This window comes from Thermobia domestica, chromosome 4 (genome assembly GCF_964235325.1).
Source record: "Thermobia domestica chromosome 4, izTheDome1.hap1.1, whole genome shotgun sequence".
Classification (NCBI taxonomy): domain Eukaryota; kingdom Metazoa; phylum Arthropoda; class Insecta; order Zygentoma; family Lepismatidae; genus Thermobia; species Thermobia domestica.
Window position 1 is genome coordinate 302,625,551 of NC_137457.1, and position 22,654 is coordinate 302,648,204.

At 36.8% G+C, this 22,654-nt stretch overlaps 1 protein-coding gene across 1 annotated transcript in view; it reads left to right on the forward strand.

The window, feature by feature from the left end:
* LOC145683189 (short-chain dehydrogenase/reductase family 16C member 6-like) overlaps positions 1-22,654 on the forward strand; it is a 66,863-nt gene that overhangs the window by 20,552 nt on the left and 23,657 nt on the right. The window contains exon 4 of the mRNA XM_081754552.1: positions 21,090-21,251. Coding sequence (XP_081610678.1) covers positions 21,090-21,251 — 162 coding nt within the window. The remainder of the gene's footprint in view (positions 1-21,089; positions 21,252-22,654) is intronic.

The following is a 22,654-nucleotide window of genomic DNA, read 5'->3' on the forward strand; positions in this document are numbered from 1 at the left end:
GGGCAGAGGAAGTAGGAGGAATTACTCATCTGCACCCCTAAACGACGCCCTTGATAGAAACCACAAATGATATGACACTGTCTAAAGCCTGTCACAAACATCTTGGCATTTCAGCTAAACGAATAACACGCAAGCTCTGACGCGACGTTGCCGACTGCTAAGGGGTGTAGCTATGGCTAAGCAGACAAACTACAACTCGATCAGGTGACAGGGGATAGACGTGGATGTGTACAAAATAAACGTGGCAATACCGCTGGCCACTCATTTGCTAGTAGCATTTAAAGGGAACTTGGAGCGCCGCTTTCAAATGCCAAAATGTTTGTTACGTCCTTTAATTTGTATTTTAGAAGACACACGCACGTCCGCACAGTAATGAAAGGGTTAGTTTGGTCTGTAATGGTAGAGGAAATGGTTGATTTATGTAGATGATGAAATAATTAGTAAAAGAAAATATTTAATGAATTATTGTGAAAGAATGAGGGAAATGAAAATGTAGGAGGAAATACTAAAATCCTAAGAAATCACACATACACACTGTATTACATCACAAACTAACATGGCCTGGGGTCTAACCTGGGACCTCTTGCAGCGGATTTGAGCGCACAATCACTGAAGCATTATGCCTCCAAGAATAACACGTAAAAATTAAACCATGAATAAAATCCTGACACGAATATTTGGACCCAGGAGGGCCAAGAATAGGAAATGGCGGAAACTTCATAACTTATACCGTTTGCGTAACATTGTTAGGTTTATCAAGTCTAGTCTCAGGTGGGTAGGTCATGTAGCCAGAATGGAAGAAAGTGGGAACACTTTCAAAGTTTTAACTGGAAATCCAATCAGAAAATGACCATTAGGAAGACCTAGGCGCAGATGGGAGAACAATATTAAGATAGATCTCGCAGGAATAGAAATACAAAGTAGAAACTGGATCCAGTTGGCTAAGAACAGAAGTCAATAGAGAGATTTTGTGAAAGCGGTATTGAACCTCCGGGTTCCATAGGCCATGGAGTTAACGTTAGTTAATAAACTGTGAACGATGCAAAGAAATATAGCGAAACACAATGAGAGGATACACTTTTTACTGTATTAAGCTCAGTGTTACCAGGTCATGGTACATATTATTTTCCAGTCTTCTTGCTAGGATTGCTCAGGAGAGGAGACGAGACATAATTTTCGTGACAAGATTCAAGACAGAGCTTTTCCAATAGAAACAGACAGAGACGGACTGGGCCGCCCGGATACCCGGAATTTTCCGGGTGGGCCCTGCCGTCTGCAAAGTCACTGAAGATATTGCTCGATTAGTTATAACTATTTCAAAACTCCGTTCTCGTTCACAATAACCAGTGGTGTAACTAACGGCCCGCAGTACTAGTGAAAGAAGGACACTAGTGAAAGGGGGCCTCTCCCCAACCCGAAGCCTTGTTTGTTGAAAAACCAATAAGACAATAAATAGTCTCAAAAATACATGTAAGTTATTAATTCGAAAATGTAATCTCGACTATAATTTGTGTCTTCAATAATGTAATGTGCAATCTATAACATATAAAGAGCATGGAGCTAATTCTCCTACAGTAAAACAGGGGGCGCGGTGACTCAGTGGTAGAGCGTTCACCTCCGGTGCTTAGGAGTCCCTGGTTCGATCCCAACTCTCGCCGTGTGGACTTTGTGGTTGACAAACACCGTGCTCGTGGGTTTTCTCGTTTTTTCCCCGTTTCCTCCCACTTTCTTCATTCCACCGTTTCACTCATCTCTCATCATCACCGTCTCCTTTAGCCTACCCGGCATACCCGTGGGACGTAAAATTTAAAGATTTCATTTCATTTCTCCTACCGGTCTCCATTGCTGGTACAATCATAGTTTTTTAAAGTTCGAGTCAATAAAGAGGAAAGGGGATACCAAGATGGGGTTTCTAATTCGATATACCTAACAATAGTGCACGAATATAGACAGGAACCCATTTGCGAATATTGCGGGGTGTTGGCATTGTAATACAAATCCAGGGTAGATTAAATGATAGATTTACAAACAACACAAAATTAATCTTTGATACTTCTTGTCTTTATCCTCGCTGATTTACTGATTTACTAAATGAGGGTGTTCCAGAAGATGCTTTGCAGGAGATAGCTGAAAATATTTAGTTGAGTATGAAAATTTGAAATCTGAGTTGTTGAATTTTGCTAAAATTTAAAAAAAAAAAAAAAACTCCGAGAAACTCTGCCAGGCTATTTATTTATTTATTTATTTATTTAATAATCACCAGATACAGCTCAGAGGTCATTTTACACTGGATATCCAACAACAATAACAATGGAAAGGATTTGGGAAGGTATCGGCCAGGGCCTGTTTAGTAGGTACCATCCTGGCATTTGCCTGGTAGGACTGAGGGGAAACCATGGAAAGCCTCAGTCAGGATGATCGGCAGCGGGATTCGAACCCACGACCTCCCGAATGCGAAGGCAACTCTACAAATTGAGCTACTTCGCTCGGTAAATTACTATGATAACGCAGATAATAAAGACTGTACTGATATACAACCCAACGTAGATGTTGCAGAATGTGACAGTTCTACTAAGTGTAGTGCCTGGGAATGCGAAAGGGAACCTGAGGATGCGTTGCCTCTTTTCCAGAAGGCTAGTCTTATAAGATGTGCAACGAAAATCATCCGTGTAACTTGTGTTGCTACTAAGATATAACATGCATGTTTCCACTTTCCAAACACTGTTTACTGTATACAAATATTTGATAACTCTCTCAGTTACTCAAGCGTTGTGTGAGCGAGCATTCAATTATCTCAAATTAATTAAAACTCGTACATGTTCGTCTTTGTCAAATCATATTCTGGAATCATTTATGCTTATGGCCATTGAAAGGGAAGTTCTGCCAAAAAAAAAAAAAAAAAAAAATCTCTAATGATGAAATTATCGATGAAATTGGGAAATCTTATGTCTTTAGAAATGTGCTGCTGTAAAAGTTGGTTTGATAAATGAACTTTATTACTCATGTATTTTTATAAGAATTGCAAAACGTATCAAAGATATGACTGACAAATGCGTTATCACCTCTATGTAGTCAATATGTATGCGAATTTTTACCTCAAAAGTTCGTGCTGTACGCTCTGTTTTTCTTTCTTGATTTTGAGAGTGTGATTCCTAACTGCCGTTAGTAGAAAAAATATTTTTGGCTGTAATGCTAATATATGGTAGTAATGTTGCAATTTAATTAGTGTTTAAGAAATCAACAAGAAATTATTTATCAAACTTAGCGTGCTTTATCAAAAATGTTTTAAACCCGTTTCTCTAAACTTTCTCTGATTTCAAAATGTTACTTTCTTGATTCTCACCTCCATAATTGGATAATTACTCAAAGTTCTCGATTATATATCATGTAAACAAATCTACAAAGATAGACTGGAAAATAATAAACTTAATTTATTCATTCATTTGCATATACCATTTATGAAAATTAAATTCCTCATAATTTTGAAGATGGAATCTTATCATATTCAGATTTCTTTCAATATAAACAGTCGCTGCTTTGAGGGGACATGTATGATTCATTGCAAAGATTTTCAGGCTGTAGAAAATAAAGAAAGCGAAATAATACTTGGATATAGATAAGCGTACACTGGGGTGGGGGTTTAGCCATCCAGGTCTCCAGCTAAGGGCTCATTCCTAAAAGGGAAGTCCTGACTCCAGATCAACTCGGTATTCATTAACCTTTAAACTACGGAGGATTTAACCTTTAAACTACGGAGCTCTGTAAGGATTTACAAATAAGTTCATTGCTTCACTCCTATTTATCGAAGACACATGAAACTGCCAGTGTTACAAAAGTTATTGTGAAATCAAAATATCCATAGTTAAGACAAGAAACAGGGTATTTTGAAAACAAAATATCCCGTAGTTTATAGGTTAAGGCCCTTAAGGTTAGTGTAAAGGGACAAGTTTTGCCGATAGATGTCACTACAGTCTTCCTATCTCTCCCATGTATTTTTTTACCTTTCACGAAAATTTACAATTTCTTTTATAAATTTCAACGTAGAGACTTCAAATTTTTAGAGAAGGAACTTCATAACCTATTAAAGGGAACAATCCGTGCCGATTTTTTTTTTATTTAGAATTTTCTTCATTGTTGAAACAGTTTCATTGTTAAAGATTTAGATATCCATTTGAACAATCAAGCCATTTCAATAATGAGGAAAATTCTAAATAAGAAATCGGCACGGATTATTGCCTTCGGCACGGATTGTTTCTTGTTTTGTTTGTCGCATAATGAAATGAAATCTTTGAGTTTTTACGTCCCACAGTTATACCGGTTAGGCAAAAGGAGACGGTGATGATGAATAATGAATGAAATGGTGGAATGAAGAAAGTGGGAGGAAACGAGAGAACCCCGAGAAAACCCACGCACACGGCGTTTCTCTACCACAAAGTTCAGTTGGCGGGGGGTAGGATCGAACCCGGACCCCAAGTACCAGAGGTGAACGCTCTACCACTGAGCCACCGCGGCCCCTGTCGTATAATGGTGCTCTACTACACTTGGCCCGGATATTCTGTGACTTTTTGAACAACACCTTCCTCGGGCGATGGATTGAACGTCGAGAAACAGTGGAGTGGCCACCACGATTACCAGACCTCACCCTCTCAACTTCTTCTTATGAGGACATTTGAAGGGCAAAGTATATGCAAGACCTATAAACAGTGTTGCGGAATTAACGGTGCGAATCACCGAGGAATTCAACAGTATTCCCGTTCAGATGTGCCGAAATGTGTGTAGAAATGTGCGTCTCCGGATCCAGGCATGCATGGATGTTAATGGCCGCCAGGTGGACCTCCAAATGGAGAATAGGGATTAGATACTGTAAAACACTTGATCCCTGTATACCTACAGTTTTATTTCATGCCATTTTTGTTTATGATAAAAAATATACTGATCACTCGAAAGGTGAATCACTATTTCTGGTAAACCCAGTAGTTTTAAACCTTTACAATCATAACTTTTTTTAAAGTGTTTTTCAGTTTCGTAATACTGACATCACTAAACATAATGAGAAATTCCTTTACGTGACCTTGATTCCATTTATTTTACTTTCAGTGGTTGTCTAGTCTTTGTGTGTTGTCAGCAATTTTCGGGTAATTTTGCTACATCCTCACAATGCAGTACCCAGTATATCAACCTTTTTTACTTGTCGCTGCAGTGTATAATTTTCAATTATCTCTCTGGAAAATGTTCAAGGTCATTCGTTGTTATAAAACGATACAGCAAGAAATAAATTTAAATTGAAGTCATCAACGTTAGTAATTTTGAGTTATTGGCTTGTTTCCAATGTTGAAAGATGGTTTTGCTACCTATAATTTGCACTCATTCAAGTTTTCTTTCTTTTTTCTTTTCTTTTCTTTTCTTTTTTTCTTTTTTTTCTTTTTTTTTTTTTTTTGTAAAGTCGTGTTACGGTTTTTGACGTCCATCCAAAATGGAGGAACTATTATTTATCTTGTCTTTACAACTGCTATTAAATTTGACAACCAAATAAAATGTTATGTAATTTATAAAAGATTTTATATATATAGATTTGAAATTGCTTTTTTGATTATAATTAAGAACTAATATGTGGATCATTTCCAGTAGGTTTCACGATGGAGGGAAATATATTTTGATTAGTAATGGACGTTTATATATATATATATATATATATATATATATATATATATATATATATATATATATATATATATATATATATAATATTTGTTTGTTTTCGGTTTGTTAACTCTGTCACAATATTAACGACAAACTAGAAAGGATACCAGCATGGCGCAGAACTACATTGGTTTAAGTAGAAATGCAAAATTATTGGAGGAAAATGAAATCAGTTTTAGTGAAAACCAAACCGGGTTTTGGAAATCCGAAACCGAAGTGTCTGTGTTTCGGTTTTTCTAAAAACCGGTTCTGCCCATCTAATCTTATATATATACATATATATAGGGTGTTTCAAAACAACACTGACAACGTTTGGGAGGTGATTCCTGACACCAAGATAAGACAAAAAAAAGTATAAATCAATCTGGGTCCAGAAAGGCTGCCAAAATGCTTCGGAGTTACAGGCTGCCAAAAACATGAAACAATGAACTTTAAATGTCCATAGCTCCAAAACTATGGAAACTACTGTAGTCTGATCAAGACTATATTTAGGAAATAGTTTGTGCTGTATCCAAATATCCAAGTTTCACAACCCTGCAGTACTTCCGCAACAATTTTTATAGTAGTTGATCAGTACTTCAAATTATATGCCCGTAGGCAAACTCTCTCTATAAAACTTGTTGCGTGAGTACCTTAGGATTCTGAAACGTGCATTTTTGGATAGCACACATAGCAGTTCCTAAGTGAAGTCTTGACCTGACTACGGTAGGTCCCATAGTATAAAGACTATCGACCTTTAAAGTTCATTTTTTACATGTTTTCGGCAGCCTGTAACTAGGGATGCGCACGAGACGAGTCGAGACAGGATTTTCCTGACAAAATTTGAGTCGAGACACGGCTCTTCCAATAGTGAAATATACATTTTTCGAATCGAGACATCACTTTTACAGTATATTTTCGAAACGAGACAGCCACAAATCTTGTCTCCTGCGCATCTCTACCTGTAACTCCAAAAGGAAGCATTTGTGCACCCAGGTTCGTCATTACGTTTTCTTATCTTGGTGTCAGGAATCACCTCTCAAAAGTTGTCATTGTTGTTTTGAAGCACCCATATATATATATATATATATATATATATATATATATATATATATATATATATATATATATATATATATATATATATATACTAGCAGCGTTCATCCCGCTTCGCTGCGGTCACCCCGGAACGCAATAAACTTTGTTACTTAGATAATTTTTACTTTTTCGCTTTCAAGTGATATGATAAAAACCATAGAAGATTGCAGTAAATCTTAACATTATATCGCCTGTCATTTATGTTAACCCGCCCCGCTTCGCTGCGGTCATCCCGGTGCTGGCATATTGTAAAAGTGTCTGTAAAAATAAGCAAATCAATTAAAAAATTTTAAACAGAAGATTCAAGCTATTTTCCGCTGTATATCGCCTGTCATTTATGTTAACCCGCCGAGTGACACGGTCATGCGGGTTGCATATAAATACGTTTATTTTTACCTATGATGAACTAATAACAAAGGATTTGTACGTTATGGACACTTGAATGGTCAATTATCTCAAGACACTGGTAATTAAAAATTAAAGTGATATGATAAAAACCATCTAGGGTCCAAATCCTAATAACCCCCCAAAAATGAAAGAAATTGGTTCAGCCGTATTAGCGTGATGAGCGGACAAAAAATTGTACGTTCTCTTTTATATATATATATATATATATATATATATATATATATATATATATAATAGTGGCGGATCCAGGATATCAGCAAGAGAGGGGCTAAATCATAATTTGCCGCTTTATCCAGTGTAAATCAGGATTGAAGTCCATTTTATCCAGTGTATACCTGAGGGTCAAGGGGGGGCTTAGGCCCCTATAGACCTTTAGATAGATAGATAGATAAATGATTGATTGATTGGATGAATATATATATATATATTTATATTTATTTATTTATTGTGATAAACTCTCTTGAAGGGATATCTCAGAATTAACACCTTGGAATATGGTATTTGGTATTTGCTATATGCGTGCTGATGAGTAAGACCAAGGGACCACTGCAAGAGAAATTAGATTATTCATTGCAGCTGTGGAAAATTCAAGATTGCTAATAAAACCCCAACTGACCAAAGCAGTATATATATATATATATATATATATATATATATATATATATATATATATATATATATATATATATATATATATATATATATATATATATATATAGATGACATATCTGTGTTACAGAGCCGAAACTGTAACACAGATATACAGTCTTAAAATATCCCTCGTGGCTCAGCGGTTAGCGTACGCGCCTTTGGCGTGGGAGACCCGGGTTCGATTCCCGGCGGGAGCTCATGTGGTTCGGATTCCACGTTAATCAATAGGTCCACGTCTCATATAGCCTCGCTGCTGAACGGGACGCTAAACTAAAATCAACTCAACTCAACAGTCTTAAAATATATATACCGCTTTGGTCAGTTGGAGTTTTATTAGAAATGAGATGTCTGGAAAGGAGCAAAGGACTTAGAGGTAGTAAAACCAAGAATATCTACATGACTCGTTCAGCAAAAATGTATTCGAAATTACAAACATACGACTGGACGAAGAAGAGGTAGTAATGACGAAGAAATTCAAATACTTGGGATCACACTCCGCGAAAATGCAGGAATAGAAGAATATGTAAACAGCAGAATTAGCAGCGGTTGGAGGAAATTGGGAGAAGCGGCAGTGGTATTGTTAGACCGTAGGGTTCTTGAAAGATGAGTTTACAAGTAGTGAGGCCTGCCATGTTATACGAAGCGGAATGTTGAACGATGAAAAGAGAGAGGAAGAAAAGTTCCATGTTATACGAAGGAATACGCGACAAAACGTACTAGCGACAAAACGTACCACCGACAAAACGTACCACTTACCCTGAGGGATGCTTGTGAAGGGTTTTCTAAAAACACTTTAAATAATGACAAGCGACAAAACGTACCACTTGACTGGAGGGCTACTTGCGAAGACTCTTCCAATCAACCATCAAATAATGACAGGCGACAAAACGTACCACTTGATAGGACAGTATATAAGTATATATCGGCCAAAATAAGGTTAAAAGTTGAACAGATTGGTGGTGAGAAAAGTACCGATGCAAGACCAAGACTACTACTAAGGCTAAGACCATGCCTGCAAGATTTTCGCAACACCAAGACCAAACCTGCAAGTTTCTTTTCAGACCAGCAAGAATCTTGCATATGCAATATTTAGGGATGCACGCGAGACGAGACGAGACGAGAAATGGAAAAGTCTCGTCTCGTATCGCATCCTCAAATCTTGGTCTCGTCTCGCGTCTCGTCTCGTCTCGCAAATGTGAAGTCTCGTCTCGCGTCTCGCATAAAATTTTGAGTCTCGTCTCGCGTCTCGCGCGAGACTTTCTCGCATGGTCTCGCAGTCTCGCATACATTCTGGTCAAAATTTTGCAATGTGTTATTCTATGGCTGTTAATGAATGATGATGTGATATTCTGTCCGAAGGCAGGTATTTGACCTAAAAGTCCCTTGGCAAGCTGAATCCTTGGTGCTTTGCCATTGCTTTCCATGGGATGAAAGTTCATAACATCATAGAGAGACGGAACCTAAAGTTCAACATGGTATCCGAACTTGTGTCCCCTCCGCTCCAAATTAAAAGAAAATTTGTGCTGTAATTTGATTCCTGGACCATTAATTTTCGTCAAATTAACCCTTTCCGGTACCCGGCTTTTTGGGCTATTTTTTAGACTTTCAGTCAAGCAGCTACTGCATCGTCACTATTTATCCCAGGATCATGGTTCATACCTCATTCTCTTCAGAATGAAGCTGGCTTTCAAATGGTACCACTTGCATGCTCATACCATATACCAGGATCGGGAAAAATGATCTCAAAGGGAAAATTACGGAGGGATTTTTTTCCCTCGCACTTTGGGCCCCTCAGGAGCGGCACTGTGTGAACGTACCAATCTAAAAATATCTGATAAATAGTACTTGGTATACTAAATGTGGTGCCAAATTTCAAGTTTCTATCTTGAATAGTAAGGGCGGAAGAAATTTTATAAGGAATTCCCACCATGCCCCAAATTACCGTAAAACACCATGATCTCAGGTAAAAAAATTTCTGAGACATCCCTAATTACCCTAGGGTCATGTTTCGCCCATCATTCTCTTCAGCTTAGAACTGCCTTTCAGGCGGTAGGACTCACATATCTCCATCATGTATCTAAGGCGGGAAAATTCCGAAAAAAGGGATTTTTGTGTCTAAATATCCTATTTTTTCAACTTTTAGCCCCTCTGGACCCCCCTGTTTTAACGCAGAGATCTGAAAAAATCTGATAAATACTACTAGATGGGCTAAATGTTTATGCACAATTCCAATTTTCCAGGTGCAAAAGTAAGCCCGCCAAAAAAATATATACCGACAATGTCCCATATTCCCGTATACAGAGGAAAATTTTTAAACATTCCCTGAGACATCCCTAATTACCCTAGGATCATGGTTTGCACATCATTCTCTTCAGAATGGAACTGCCTTTCAGGCGGTACCATTCACTTGTCTCCATCATGTATCTAAGGCGGGAAAATGAGGAAAAACGGGATTTTTGGGTAAAAATATCCCTTTTTTCAACTTTTTGACCCTCTGGATCCCCCTCTGTTTTAACGCAGAAATCTGAAGAAAAAATCTGGTAAATACTACTTAGTGGACTGAATGTTTGTGCAAAATTTCAATCTTCTACGTGTAAAAATAAGCCCGCCAAAAAATAATGAACATAGACCGGCCCCGCAATATTAAAAGAAAATATATATTTTAGAATTATGACGTCATCACCTCCTATGTCTCGACGCAGTAAGGTGTGAAACCATACGTAAGGTCTTCTACAATGCCTCTGGACTTAAAAAACAAAACAAAACAAAAAAAAACGGATGAAAAAGCTCAAATAGGAGAGCTATAACGCAATGTACCATGAAACACCCCGTATGGTACAGATTGTACCATGGGATCCCCAAAGGGTTAATAGCATAATTTACAGCAAAATCAGCATAAATTGTTGCTGGATCCAACATTGTTTTCCAGCTTGCATCAAACCTATAGGGCCATCCTACCAAACCAGTGTTTGAATTAAACTTCCGAACTAGAGGGGGATGTTTTTGATAAATATATAGAAAGAAAATACTTATTCCATGTAAAAATATCATGTTATTTCTGCGAGCCGGACCCGGGATAAACTTTGACGAGAGGGGATTTCCCCGCCATCTCCCAACATAAAACGCTAGTAGTTATGTGAAAAAGACAGAAACAACTAAAATATCACATTTTGCAGCAATAGGGAGTCTTATTCGCTTTTCAGACCAAAAAACAGAAGTTCATGTATTCGTGCGCGCCCGCGTGTATTTGTTTGTGTCGCAAAATAAAGTCCTAAATCGATGTTGTAATAAATTTCCAATTTACAAAGCTTTGCTTTTTTAATGATGTTTAGAAACTAAAGAAGGCTTTAATTCTGAAAATCAACCTTGAATAATAATAAATCTCATTCAATGTCAATTGCCCCAATCACTTTTTTGTTCCTGGAGGCATTAACGCTCAACTTAGAAAATTCAATAAATGTAAAATCACTAAATATATAATTACATGTAATTCATAAATGTTGCGAGACTGCGAGAAGTCTCGCGAGACTTCTCGTGCGAGAGTTAACTGAGTCTCGTCTCGCGTCTCGTCTCGCATGGTTTAGTCTCGTCTCGCGTCTCGCATAAAATTTTCAGTCTCGTCTCGTGTCTCGTCTCGCAAATGCGAGACGAGACGCGAGACGAGACGAGACTTCTCGCGTCTCGCGTGCATCCCTAGCAATATTTGAATGTTTGCTGATTTTCATCACACTTTATCCAGGCTTTGGACCAGGGACGGATAGGTATTATTAGAGAGGCGCGGGCGCTTTCTCCCACAAGGGCCAATGTCACAAATCAAGTTGCACAGTTTTCTTTCTACAGTAAGTCAATAGTATTAACTATTGACAATTAAAACCTGATATTCTTTCATCAGTATATTATTCTGAATTGTTCAAAATATTATATGAAGTTAAAAGAGAAATTAGCAGATGTTCTAGTGTATTAGTTTTTGATGCTACTGTATCTATCACTTTTGCATTCGAAATTTTTTTTAATAAATCTTTTTCAATAGACATCAACATAAATGTTTTCAAATGTTCCTGAGACATGGTACTCGTTAGCCTATTTTTAATGTATTTCAGTTTATTTAAGTTTTGAAAAATTTATTTTACATGTTACCTGAGTTGCGGGCAAAGTCAATAAAAATTTGTATGCTGGAAACCTGGATAAGTATTACTGCAAAATTTACAATTCTGCAAAATTAAAAAGCAGCACATTGGACAATTTTGCAACACGTTTTGCATTCGCTTTCTTTGTAAACAAATGTATTTTCTCCTAATTCTGAATCACTTGCACCATCAGGACAGTCATTTTTTTTCGGTTGTGCTCGTCATCAAGACTGACTTTTAAGGATATCCACGTCCTTCAAAAGTCCAAGAGAATACATTTATATTATTCTTCGAAACTTCTTTACTGAAGTTTTTCAGAAAAAAAATGTAAGTTTATCGAAAGGCACGTCTGGAAGTTATGTTACTTGGTTGAAGTGTCTAGGGTCCAAATAATCCATAAAGTACATTGCTTCTTGAATCTTGAAGAAATACTCGAAACTACCATGTCCAATATTGTGTTGGATGCTTCGATGCAGTACCTGGTCATTGGATAGAAGCAGCTTCATATTCATATTCACAGGAAAAATATTTGTCTATCTCTGAAGGCGAATTGTCGACAGGTCAATAGAAAAAAGAAATCACGTTCTAAGTCTTCAAATTTGTTATTCGTCCATTCTGCAAAGCTTAATGCTGCATTCTTAACCGATTCAAAATCATCTCTCTACTCTTTCACTTGGAACAGAGTAGTCTGTACCATCCGATAGGACTACACTAGCAGCACCCTCTGTTTGGAGATAGTTTGACAGAGAGCTCGTCATTTGAAATATCTTAAGGAACATTTGTGCTGTCCGAGTTGTTTTGAACTTGAGAAGATCTTTTATATACCCTTTAGCTTTACACCTAGCTTTTGGTTTGATATTTTCTGTAGAAGCAATTTTCTTAATTTTATGGTCAACTCTAAATACAAAGCACTTTCTGGGTTCGAAAAATGACCAAACTTTTTCTGAAAAACAGTGTGTTTTCTATCATCTTGTTTCGGCAATAACTGTAAGACGCCTTTGTTAACATTTGATCTTCCAAATGTCCATTCGCTGATAAGACTCACGCTTCAGCAGAACAATGAAACAGAATCAATGCAATTTTTTGTCAGATCACATATGACATGATTGAGTATATAAGCGTAACACCACACGTGTAACTGAGTTTCTTAGTGGTTAAGCGGTTAGCGTATGCGCCTTTATTGTGGGAGACCTGGGTTCGATTCCTGGCAGGAGCTCATGTGCTTCGGATTTCCCGTAAATCAGTATGTCCCGTCTCATATAGCCTCGCTGCTAAAAGGGCCGTTAAACTCAAAATCAACTGAATCACGGTGTAACTGATCATAGGTGAATTGAAAAAATCCGAATATTGTCCTTGCATGTTACTTGAGCCATCGGTTGAATTTCCAATACACTTCTTAATATCAAGGTTCAACTTCTGCAGAATTTCTAACAGTAAACCGCAAGGACACTGGCCTGTGGTAGATATGCATTTTACAATGACAACAATTCTTTGTTTAACAACCATTTTAACAACATACCGTAAAACAACAGAGCACTGGCCTGAAGCTACTATACCTTGAGTAGTGTCTAATAGAACAGAAAATATTGAAGCTTGAGAGACTTCTTTCGAAATATCTTCTCTGATAAGTGTGCTGATAGCATTGAAAACATAATTCACTGTGTTTAGTAAAAGTTATGCGACCACTATCCTGCTTACTTCCTCGTATATGACTCTTCTCGGTAACCCTATCTAAATTACTTTTAAGCGGAAGATCAAATTTGCTTAAGAAAGGAATAATATCCAAAAAGTTTCCATGATCTATAGCTGTGTCTTTCAGTTTATAGGCTGCTACATTTCCTCTGTAAATGAGCCCTCTTTTACCAATGAGTTTATGCACTTTGACAACTCGATACATTACCTGTCTGTTCTTCTCAACCTTATACTGCCGTTGTTTTACCTGTTCATGAGGAAGTAGCTTCTTAACATTATGTTCTCTTTTGTTAGATATGTAAGCACCCACATTGATCTAATGTATTTTGGAAGACTCGTGTTCTCTTACTCGCTGATAAACGTGTTTAATGTTACGTTTGTCACGTACAGAACATTTAAGAGAAGTTTGTTCGATCTGGTGAATAGTGAACACGCTGAAAAAAAAAGAAAAAAAAAAACTTGAAGTGGTACGTTTTGTCGCGAATTAAATATCCGAAATGTTTTAATTGGTCCAAGACAGGTTGTAATTTATATAAGTGGTACGTTTTGTCGTGGAATAAATATCAGAAATGCTATAATTAAACCATGACAGGTTGTCATTTATGACAGGTCGTCAAAAGTGGTACGTTTTGTCGCGAAAATTCAGGTGGTACATTTTGTCGCTGGTACGTTTTGTCGGGACACCATACGAAGCGGAATGTTGGACAACGAAAAGAGAGAGGAAGAAAAGTTCCATGTTATACAAAGTGGAATGTTGAACGACGAAAAGAGAGAGAGGAAGAAAAGTTTCATGTTGCGGAGATGGAAAAGCTGCAAATGAATGTGTGGAGTGATGCGGGATGGACAACATGAAAGAAAAAGAAATGATTTGAGCAACAGTAAAGGTAAGACCAGTAATAAAAAAAGCTATAAGAAAGTAGACTTGGATAGTTTGAACATGTAAGATGATTTTCCAAATACATAGCTCACCGAGTGGATGCTATAGAATTGAATGGGAAACGAGCGTGAGGCCAAGGAGAAAAGAAGGAAATTGTATGAAGAACGACGATATGGTACACTGTAATGTCACAGTGGATACAGCACAAGATAGAAACCAGTCGGAGACAGCGATCCGAAAGCGACCCCAGCTAACTGGAAAAAAAGTTTAGAAGATGATGATGCCTACCATATTATTCATAGTTTTTAGAGCTCCTCGCTGTGTCAAGCAAAGTTCTGTTTTTCAGAACCGTTTCGTGGAGATCTTCACTGGCCATTCTCTGGTTCATTTGAATACAAGTTTCAGCTATCATAAGTTCCCCGTTAACATTTTGTTTTCATCATCTAACCACAAAGCTTTCATTATATTAATCACTCGCTCGGTATGCGTATTACTGACCTGCTAGAGCGAGAAGGAACTGCAAAACATTACCCATCCTACAGCTCATTTCCATCGAAACTAAACGGCGTGACAAACATCTTGGCATTTAAAGGCGGCGCTTCCAGTTCCCTTTAAATGCTGCTGGCAAATGAGAGGCCTGCGGTATTGCCACGTTTATTTTGTACAATTCACTTCAGTCTATCTCCTGCCACCTGATCGAGCTGTAGTTCGTCTGCTTAGCCATAGCTACACCCCTTAGCACTCGGCAGCGTCGCATCAGAGCTTGCATTTTATTCGTTTAGCTGAAATACCAAGATGTTTGTCATCTATATATATAAAAGAGAACGTACAATCCTTTGTCCGCTCATCACGCTAATACGGCTGAACCAATTTCTTTCATTTTTGGGGGGTTATTAGGATTTGGACCCTAGATGGTTTTTATCATATCACTTTAATTTTTAATTACCAGTGTCTTGAGATAATTGACCATTCAAGTGTCCATAACGTACAAATCCTTTGTTATTAGTTCATCATAGGTAAAAATAAACGTATTTATATGCAACCCGCATGACCGTGTCACTCGGCGGGTTAACATAAATGACAGGCGATATACAGCGGAAAATAGCTTGAATCTTCTGTTTAAAATTTTTTAATTGATTTGCTTATTTTTACAGACACTTTTACAATATGCCAGCACCGGGATGACCGCAGCGAAGCGGGGCGGGTTAACATAAATGACAGGCGATATAATGTTAAGATTTACTGCAATCTTCTATGGTTTTTATCATATCACTTGAAAGCGAAAAAGTAAAAATTATCTAAGTAACAAAGTTTATTGCGTTCCGGGGTGACCGCAGCGAAGCGGGGTGAACGCTGCTAGTAGGCTTTAATTGTAAGTTTCAACCCTGCCTCTGTCAAATTATTAAAGAAAAACAGCGTTGGTCTCGCGCATAAAGACAGGTGCTATGTGGGAAGAATTTAAACGTAGCCTGTAATTAGAGGAAAAATATATTCCTTGTAAATAATTTAACAACAACTAAGTACAATGTACGAGCTATACATACCTCTCCCATACCAATCATGACTCATCAACCTAATGACAAGTTAGTTCGTGTCCGTCATACCGCCTAATCCCATCACCGGCAGTATGACGTCTGGGTTTCTACACTTCGTTTGTGAGATCATTAGGCTTTACAGTTTAACATGTTAGAATCTAGGCATGGGATGGTTTTCCCAGTTTGCTGGGTTTTATCCATCAATACCAGTGGTTTCCAAGCTGAAGGGCGCTCCCTTGTGGAGCATGAGGAGAAATAAACTGAGACTGACAAAAATGTAATTACATATATGTAATTACAGCTACTATTTTAAGGATGTTGTAACACAAAGGAGTTAAAATGAACACTGCACAAATAAAAACTAATTATTGAATAGTTGAGCTCTTTTGAGGCTGTGTGGATAGCATACGCGCATTTGGCGTGGGAGACCCGGGTTCGATTTCCAGAGGGAGCTCATGTGGTTCGGATCACACGTTAAGCTGTGGATCCACGTCTCATATAGTGTCACTGCTGAATTGAACGCTAAACTTAAATCTAATTAACTTATTGTGTAAGAATTGTGGTTTCATTAAGTACAAAGCTGGTAAAATAATAATACACTGCAATGGTGTACAGAAATCTTGTTACAAATACATACAAATTGGTAAGAATATAATTATTTATTAATATTAAAGAGTTGAGAATTTAACGTTGTGTCTAAAATCACAGAAGGAGTCAGACAAAATACACACACAGTTTGAAAACCAATAGGCATGCCTCAAAATTTGTGCTGTAATATTAACACCGGAATCTTATTTGATTTTTCCTGTAAAAGTATGTGAGGATTATAAGTGGCGGAGGCTTCGTTCTTAAGATATAGAGTTCATGAAAAGGCGATTGTTAGTTCTAGCAAAATCATATATGATATCAGTGTTAACTCAAAATAGCAAATTTTGAGATACGCCTATTGGCTGTTCTAACGATAAAACGATAACTGTCATCTGGAAAGAACCGATGTAATTGTTTGAGAGATTCGTAGATCTCTGTGGTTTTTGTATATATATATATATATATATATATATATATATATATATATATATATATATATAGAGAGAGAGAGAGAGAGAGAGAGAGAGAGAGAGAAAGAGAAAGAGAGAGAGAGAGAGGTAGTAATCTAGCGCCGTCCGACCAAAATAAAAAAATAGAAAAAAACTTGCTGATTCTAGCTAACTTAATATTTATGCCCGTAGATTGAATTCGTTGGCCCGAAGACCGGTAAAATACCTGTATATTTAGAACCTGGATAGGTGAGGTGGCAACTCTAGATAGGTTATATATGAAAACTTAAGTTCACGCAAGTGGGATTTCTAAGATAGTTATTGCAGCTTCCCACATTCTGGAAAATCAAGGAATGTCAGGGAAATTAAAACATGTCAGAGAAATCATGCATTTTGCGCAAAATGTCATGGAAAGTCATGAAATATAAATGTGCATGACAATTCATGAAGTGCAAATTACGTTTGTTTAAAACTGTCACAGCTGAGTAATTTGCTTGTTTCTCGTACTCAGAACTTCTCTCTCTCTCTTAAGGAATCTATGATTCGTTGTGTCAAAGAAAGCATTATGAAATATGCTAACAGTGGAGTGAAGATTTTTGCTTTGGATTTGACTGCAAATGAAAATTTACTAGAAATAAGAAAGGTGGATATTGGTTTTAACACAGAAAAACTGCTGAAAAAAACTGAAAGCATCAGATAAAGATAAACTAGCTTTCAGGCTTGACTGTCGAAACTTTTTGCTGGGCACAATCAAGAAGACTGTGGAAAGAAGCCCTCTGAAGTACGTGCTCTATCAGCTTTGGACCCTAGGCTTCAAAAGAACAATCCAGAACTTGCTCAGACTAGGATGAAATACATCTTACGGACTCTGCATGAGCACAACAGAATATCTAATTGTGTACCTGAGAAAACAGAATATCAATTTATGTCTTTCTGTACTGAAATTGAGCGGTCTCTTGCAGTTGACTTCATAGAGTACGAAAAGATGGGCAGTATCAGGTTAAATGACTTCTTTGCAAAGGAATGTCCAAGAAACAAGAATATTCCGATTTGTGACATGTTACGAAAATATGTTTAATTTTATCCCACGGCAATACCTTAGTGGAGGGCGGGTTGTCAGTCAATAAGACATTTATTGTAGAAAACCAAATCAAAGATTCTCTGGTAGCACAGAGGCGGGTATATGATGCCAGGGGCGGATCCAGGACGAACTTCTGGGGGTAGCGGTGGGTTGTAATACTGCTACTTAGAGCTACTTTTAAGAGCTCCAAACTCTGGAATGGGTTCTATTTATATATAAAATAAAAAAAAGTTTCCTCTTCTGGGGGGAGCGATCGCCCCGATTGCCCCCCTGGATCCGCCACTGCATGATGCAATTATGTACTATGAAGGCGTGGAATATGTTTCTGTTGATCGAAAAATGCTTTTCTCAATTCGTTCAGATGCTATGATGAATACCTTAAACAGAAACGAATCAAAAGTGCAGAAGAAAGTAAAATTAGAGGTGAAAAAAAGAAAAAGAAAAGAAAACCAAGTGCTGAAGTTAAGAAATTGGAAACAAAGAAGAAATTAATGGAATTATGTTACAAACAAGAACAAGACGCTCTCGTAGAACAAATTCAAGAACTGAAAACAAAACAAAATTCTGTTTAAAAATGTAAATGTAAGGATTTACATGTCTCAGAGTTGCTAATATTAGGACTGATAGTATTAGGTTTCAGTCAGAGTTGGCAATATATTCTTGACTGTATGTTATATTGCTTCTTATTGTTTTGCAAGCACAAAAAAGTCTAATTTGCAATGTATGTGTTACTGTATCATACATACATTATTATATATTTACATGTTAAATTTTATGTAAATAGCAATTACTCATATTGAACATAACAAATATGTAAATGGTAATTAAAGGTGTGTGTTGAACGGCTATGGGGATGAAGGAGACCGTTAAAAAGTGTATGATAGAACGTACCCCATATATTCCCATTTATATTATGTCAGGGAAAACAAGAATTTGTGTCTGGGAAAGTCAGAGAAATCGATCTTTACTGTTTTCGTGGGAACCCTGTAATGTTAGTATACATAAGTCACTCCACACAATAACTTTTGAACGAAAGCGAACTTCTGAATTCTGTTTTCTGTAATAGATAGCTAGAGAGGTTGTAGAGTTAGCCGAGTTTGTTGACAGAGTCAATGCATTAACATCTTGACAGGTAAAAGTGGCTATCCGTACCTCGTTTTCTTGTATTGTAACAAAGGTGTATAATTCTACAGAATGTTGTTCTGTATAATGATAGAAGTTACACATCACGCCGTTAGATGGCAGCAAATATTACCCCTGCAGTTGACATCTGCCGGACGAAATTGTAACTTCTAGGAGTGATCCTATTTAGTGTTTATAGCAGAGTTTCTTCTTCTTTTTTTCTTGACGCAACTCTAAATCTTAAGACCATAATCCTTCCTACTGTCAGACAAACTGTTTGTGAATTCTTTCCAATAGCACTTTGTCACTATTTTGGATAATAATGTGTCCAAAATAAGGAAAATATTCAAAAAAAAAAAAGAAAAGAAAAGAAAAGAAAAAAGAAAGAAAGAAAAAAGAAGAAGAAGGAAAAATTATCTTAAAATTCAGTTGTTATGGCCACCTTGAACATGACCGACCTTGATATATTATACAAAGTTGAAATAAGGAACACTAAAAGAGAGAGAACCTGTTTTAGCATACAACAGGTTTCTTTTGTTGTTTCAATTTGCACGAATAAGTCATAAAATTAGTTCATATCATGTGCATCAACTGAGAAATATAATTCACTTCTGATATTATGAAGTAATACACGTGGTATTTACGTACTTAAGATTATATAATTCAAACTTCCTACACGTTTATTGTAATTACTGGAGAAAAATGGTATCCTGTGTTAGCAAGTTCTTTAAAGAATTTGTTTCACTAGAGAGAAATACACAGATGAAACGAAACAGAGTGATGTGAACAACATGTTACGCTACATTTCATAGTGTAGTTATCTTAATGGTGAGGATATATGTAGTATGGGAATCCCACGTGACTGTCCATCTCCCATGGGATTGCCCCCCCCCCCGAAATTTCCCATTCTTCCCCAAATTTATCATTCTTCAGTTGTACATTTTCAATTAAAAATTGTCCGCCCTGTAAACTGCCCGTCTGCGTCTCATCATTCACAATACTTCATGATGCACCACGCCAAAAAAAAAAAAAAAGTCCTTTGTTACAACACATTCTCCAAAAGCAGTACCATTAAGCAGTGGCAGATACGGGGGGGCGATCGGGGTGATCGCCCCCTTAGATGAGGAAACTTTCTTATTTTATAAATAAAACCCATCCCAGAGTTTGGAGCTCTTAAAAGTAGCTGTAAGTAGCAGTATTAAACCCCCCCCCAAAAAAAAAGTCCGTCCTGGATCCGCCCCTGCCATTAAGAAAACTTGCTTTCTGGTTCTAAATCTTATTTTGTGTATTACTCTGATCGAAATATGTTTCTACCTAGGTATATATATATATATATATATATATATATATATATATATATATATATATATATATATATATATATATATATATATATATATAAATACTGTATTATATATTATATACCTAGGTAATATATAGTATATATATTATGTTTTCTTTTAAATATATACATTTTGTTTAGCTAGCTGTTTTAAAACTGTTCCCGCGAATTTTCAATCTCTCCAAACTATAATTTCAATTACGTGCTTTGCCTCAAGATCTTTGTTGTGACATCCCTGACTTCCGCAGTTTATTACTTCACATTCGCTCAGCTCAATTTTGCAGAGTTTCAAGGCAGTCAAAGTAGTGCTTAAAATATGTTTAAAGATATGGAGTACTTGTCCTTAGAGTTAAGACATCTGCGCCCATTGTATTACTTTTCCAAACAATTGTATTTGGGAGCAAACAAATTATATTTCTTTTAAATCTTTTTCTTCTTAGACAAGCAAAGCGTTCCTGCCGGATATGATCGAAGACAACCATGGACATATTGTAGCAGTGGCGAGTCTTGCTGGTTTAGTTGGTTGCCCCATGTGTGTGGACTATTGTGCGTCGAAGTTCGCAGCTGTAGGATTCGAAGAAGCTCTTTATTTAGAATTACAGGTGAGAATGGTTCTCTGAAAAGAAAACAAAAATCAGATAATTATTATTAAATTTACATTTTCTTGTTTTAAAACAAAGGAGTTTTGTTTCATATTCTGAAATTACGATGAGCTTCCAACTATAGGAACTCACTATAGAATTCAATAGGATAAGGGCAAATATGGAATCTATTACTGAGACGGAGCTAAGATAAATCCTTGCGGAACTCTCTATATAATTTATCTTATTTGGGACTTTTCTCATGGGACATCTTATATCCACAAAATAAGACAAATTAAAAAATATTCTAATTATTTACTTTTTAATTTTATCTCCTATGGTTACTAAATTTTATTCACTTATTAATTTTTGAATTTTATGTCCCATGATTTTTAAATTTTATTCATTTTTCTTACGTTCTATGGTTAAATTTGATTTATTTATTTTTGAATTTTGCGTCTCATATTTATTAAATTTTATTTTATTTATTTATTTGTGAGATTTATGTCCCACAATTATTAAACTTTTTTATTTATTAGTTTTACACGTATGGCAGAATTTTTACTTCTGCGTTTTTACCGTTTGGAGCTCCCTTGTGGCTATGTGGTAAGCAAACGTGTCTTCGGCACTGGAGACCTGGGTTTAACTCCCAGCATGAGATATAAGGGAGGGTGGATCTATAGTAGAGAGCATACCTTTGATGGTCCCTGGTTCGATCTCCGTGCAAGTAAGATTGTGGTAGACGACATCGTGTCCGTGGGGTACTCCTGCTTCTTCCTACATTATCACATCATTATCGTTCATCATCATTAACTTGCCTTAATCAGCAGTCTCTCTTGGTCTAAAGAGCATAATCGTGGGACGTTAAACTGAAAGAGTCATTTCATTTTCTGGTAGGGGCTCATGTGGTTCGGATCTCGTGATAAACTATAGGTTCATGTCTCATACAACCCCGTTGCTGAATGGGACGCGAAACCTCAATTGAACTAGCTTTTGCCATTAGGCTAGAGCTCAGTGATAATGAATTTGAAAGGATAGCACGTAATATCCATGCCATTAGTGTAATTTGAATCCGTGACTTACAAAAGAAATAAATAATTAAAAAATATATATATGTTTTGAGCATTGTTCGTATCAACCCTACTACGGCATTAATTTCTCGAATGCTTCAGTGAATTCTAATTTCACGAATGCTTCAATAATTCTGAACGAAGTTCAAATGAGTCGGCTAATTTCTCTGATCTGCACATCTTTGACTATAGTTTCCCACTTCCCGCATTCTTAAAATTCCTCTTAGTTTCTCTATGTTCAGATATTAAAATTCTGGTTCTTTTCGAAATTTCAATGTCTGGCTATTTACTCCACGTTATGTCCATCTCTAGTGTAAAAGGAAGATTGCATCACAGGGATAATAGAACTGGCCA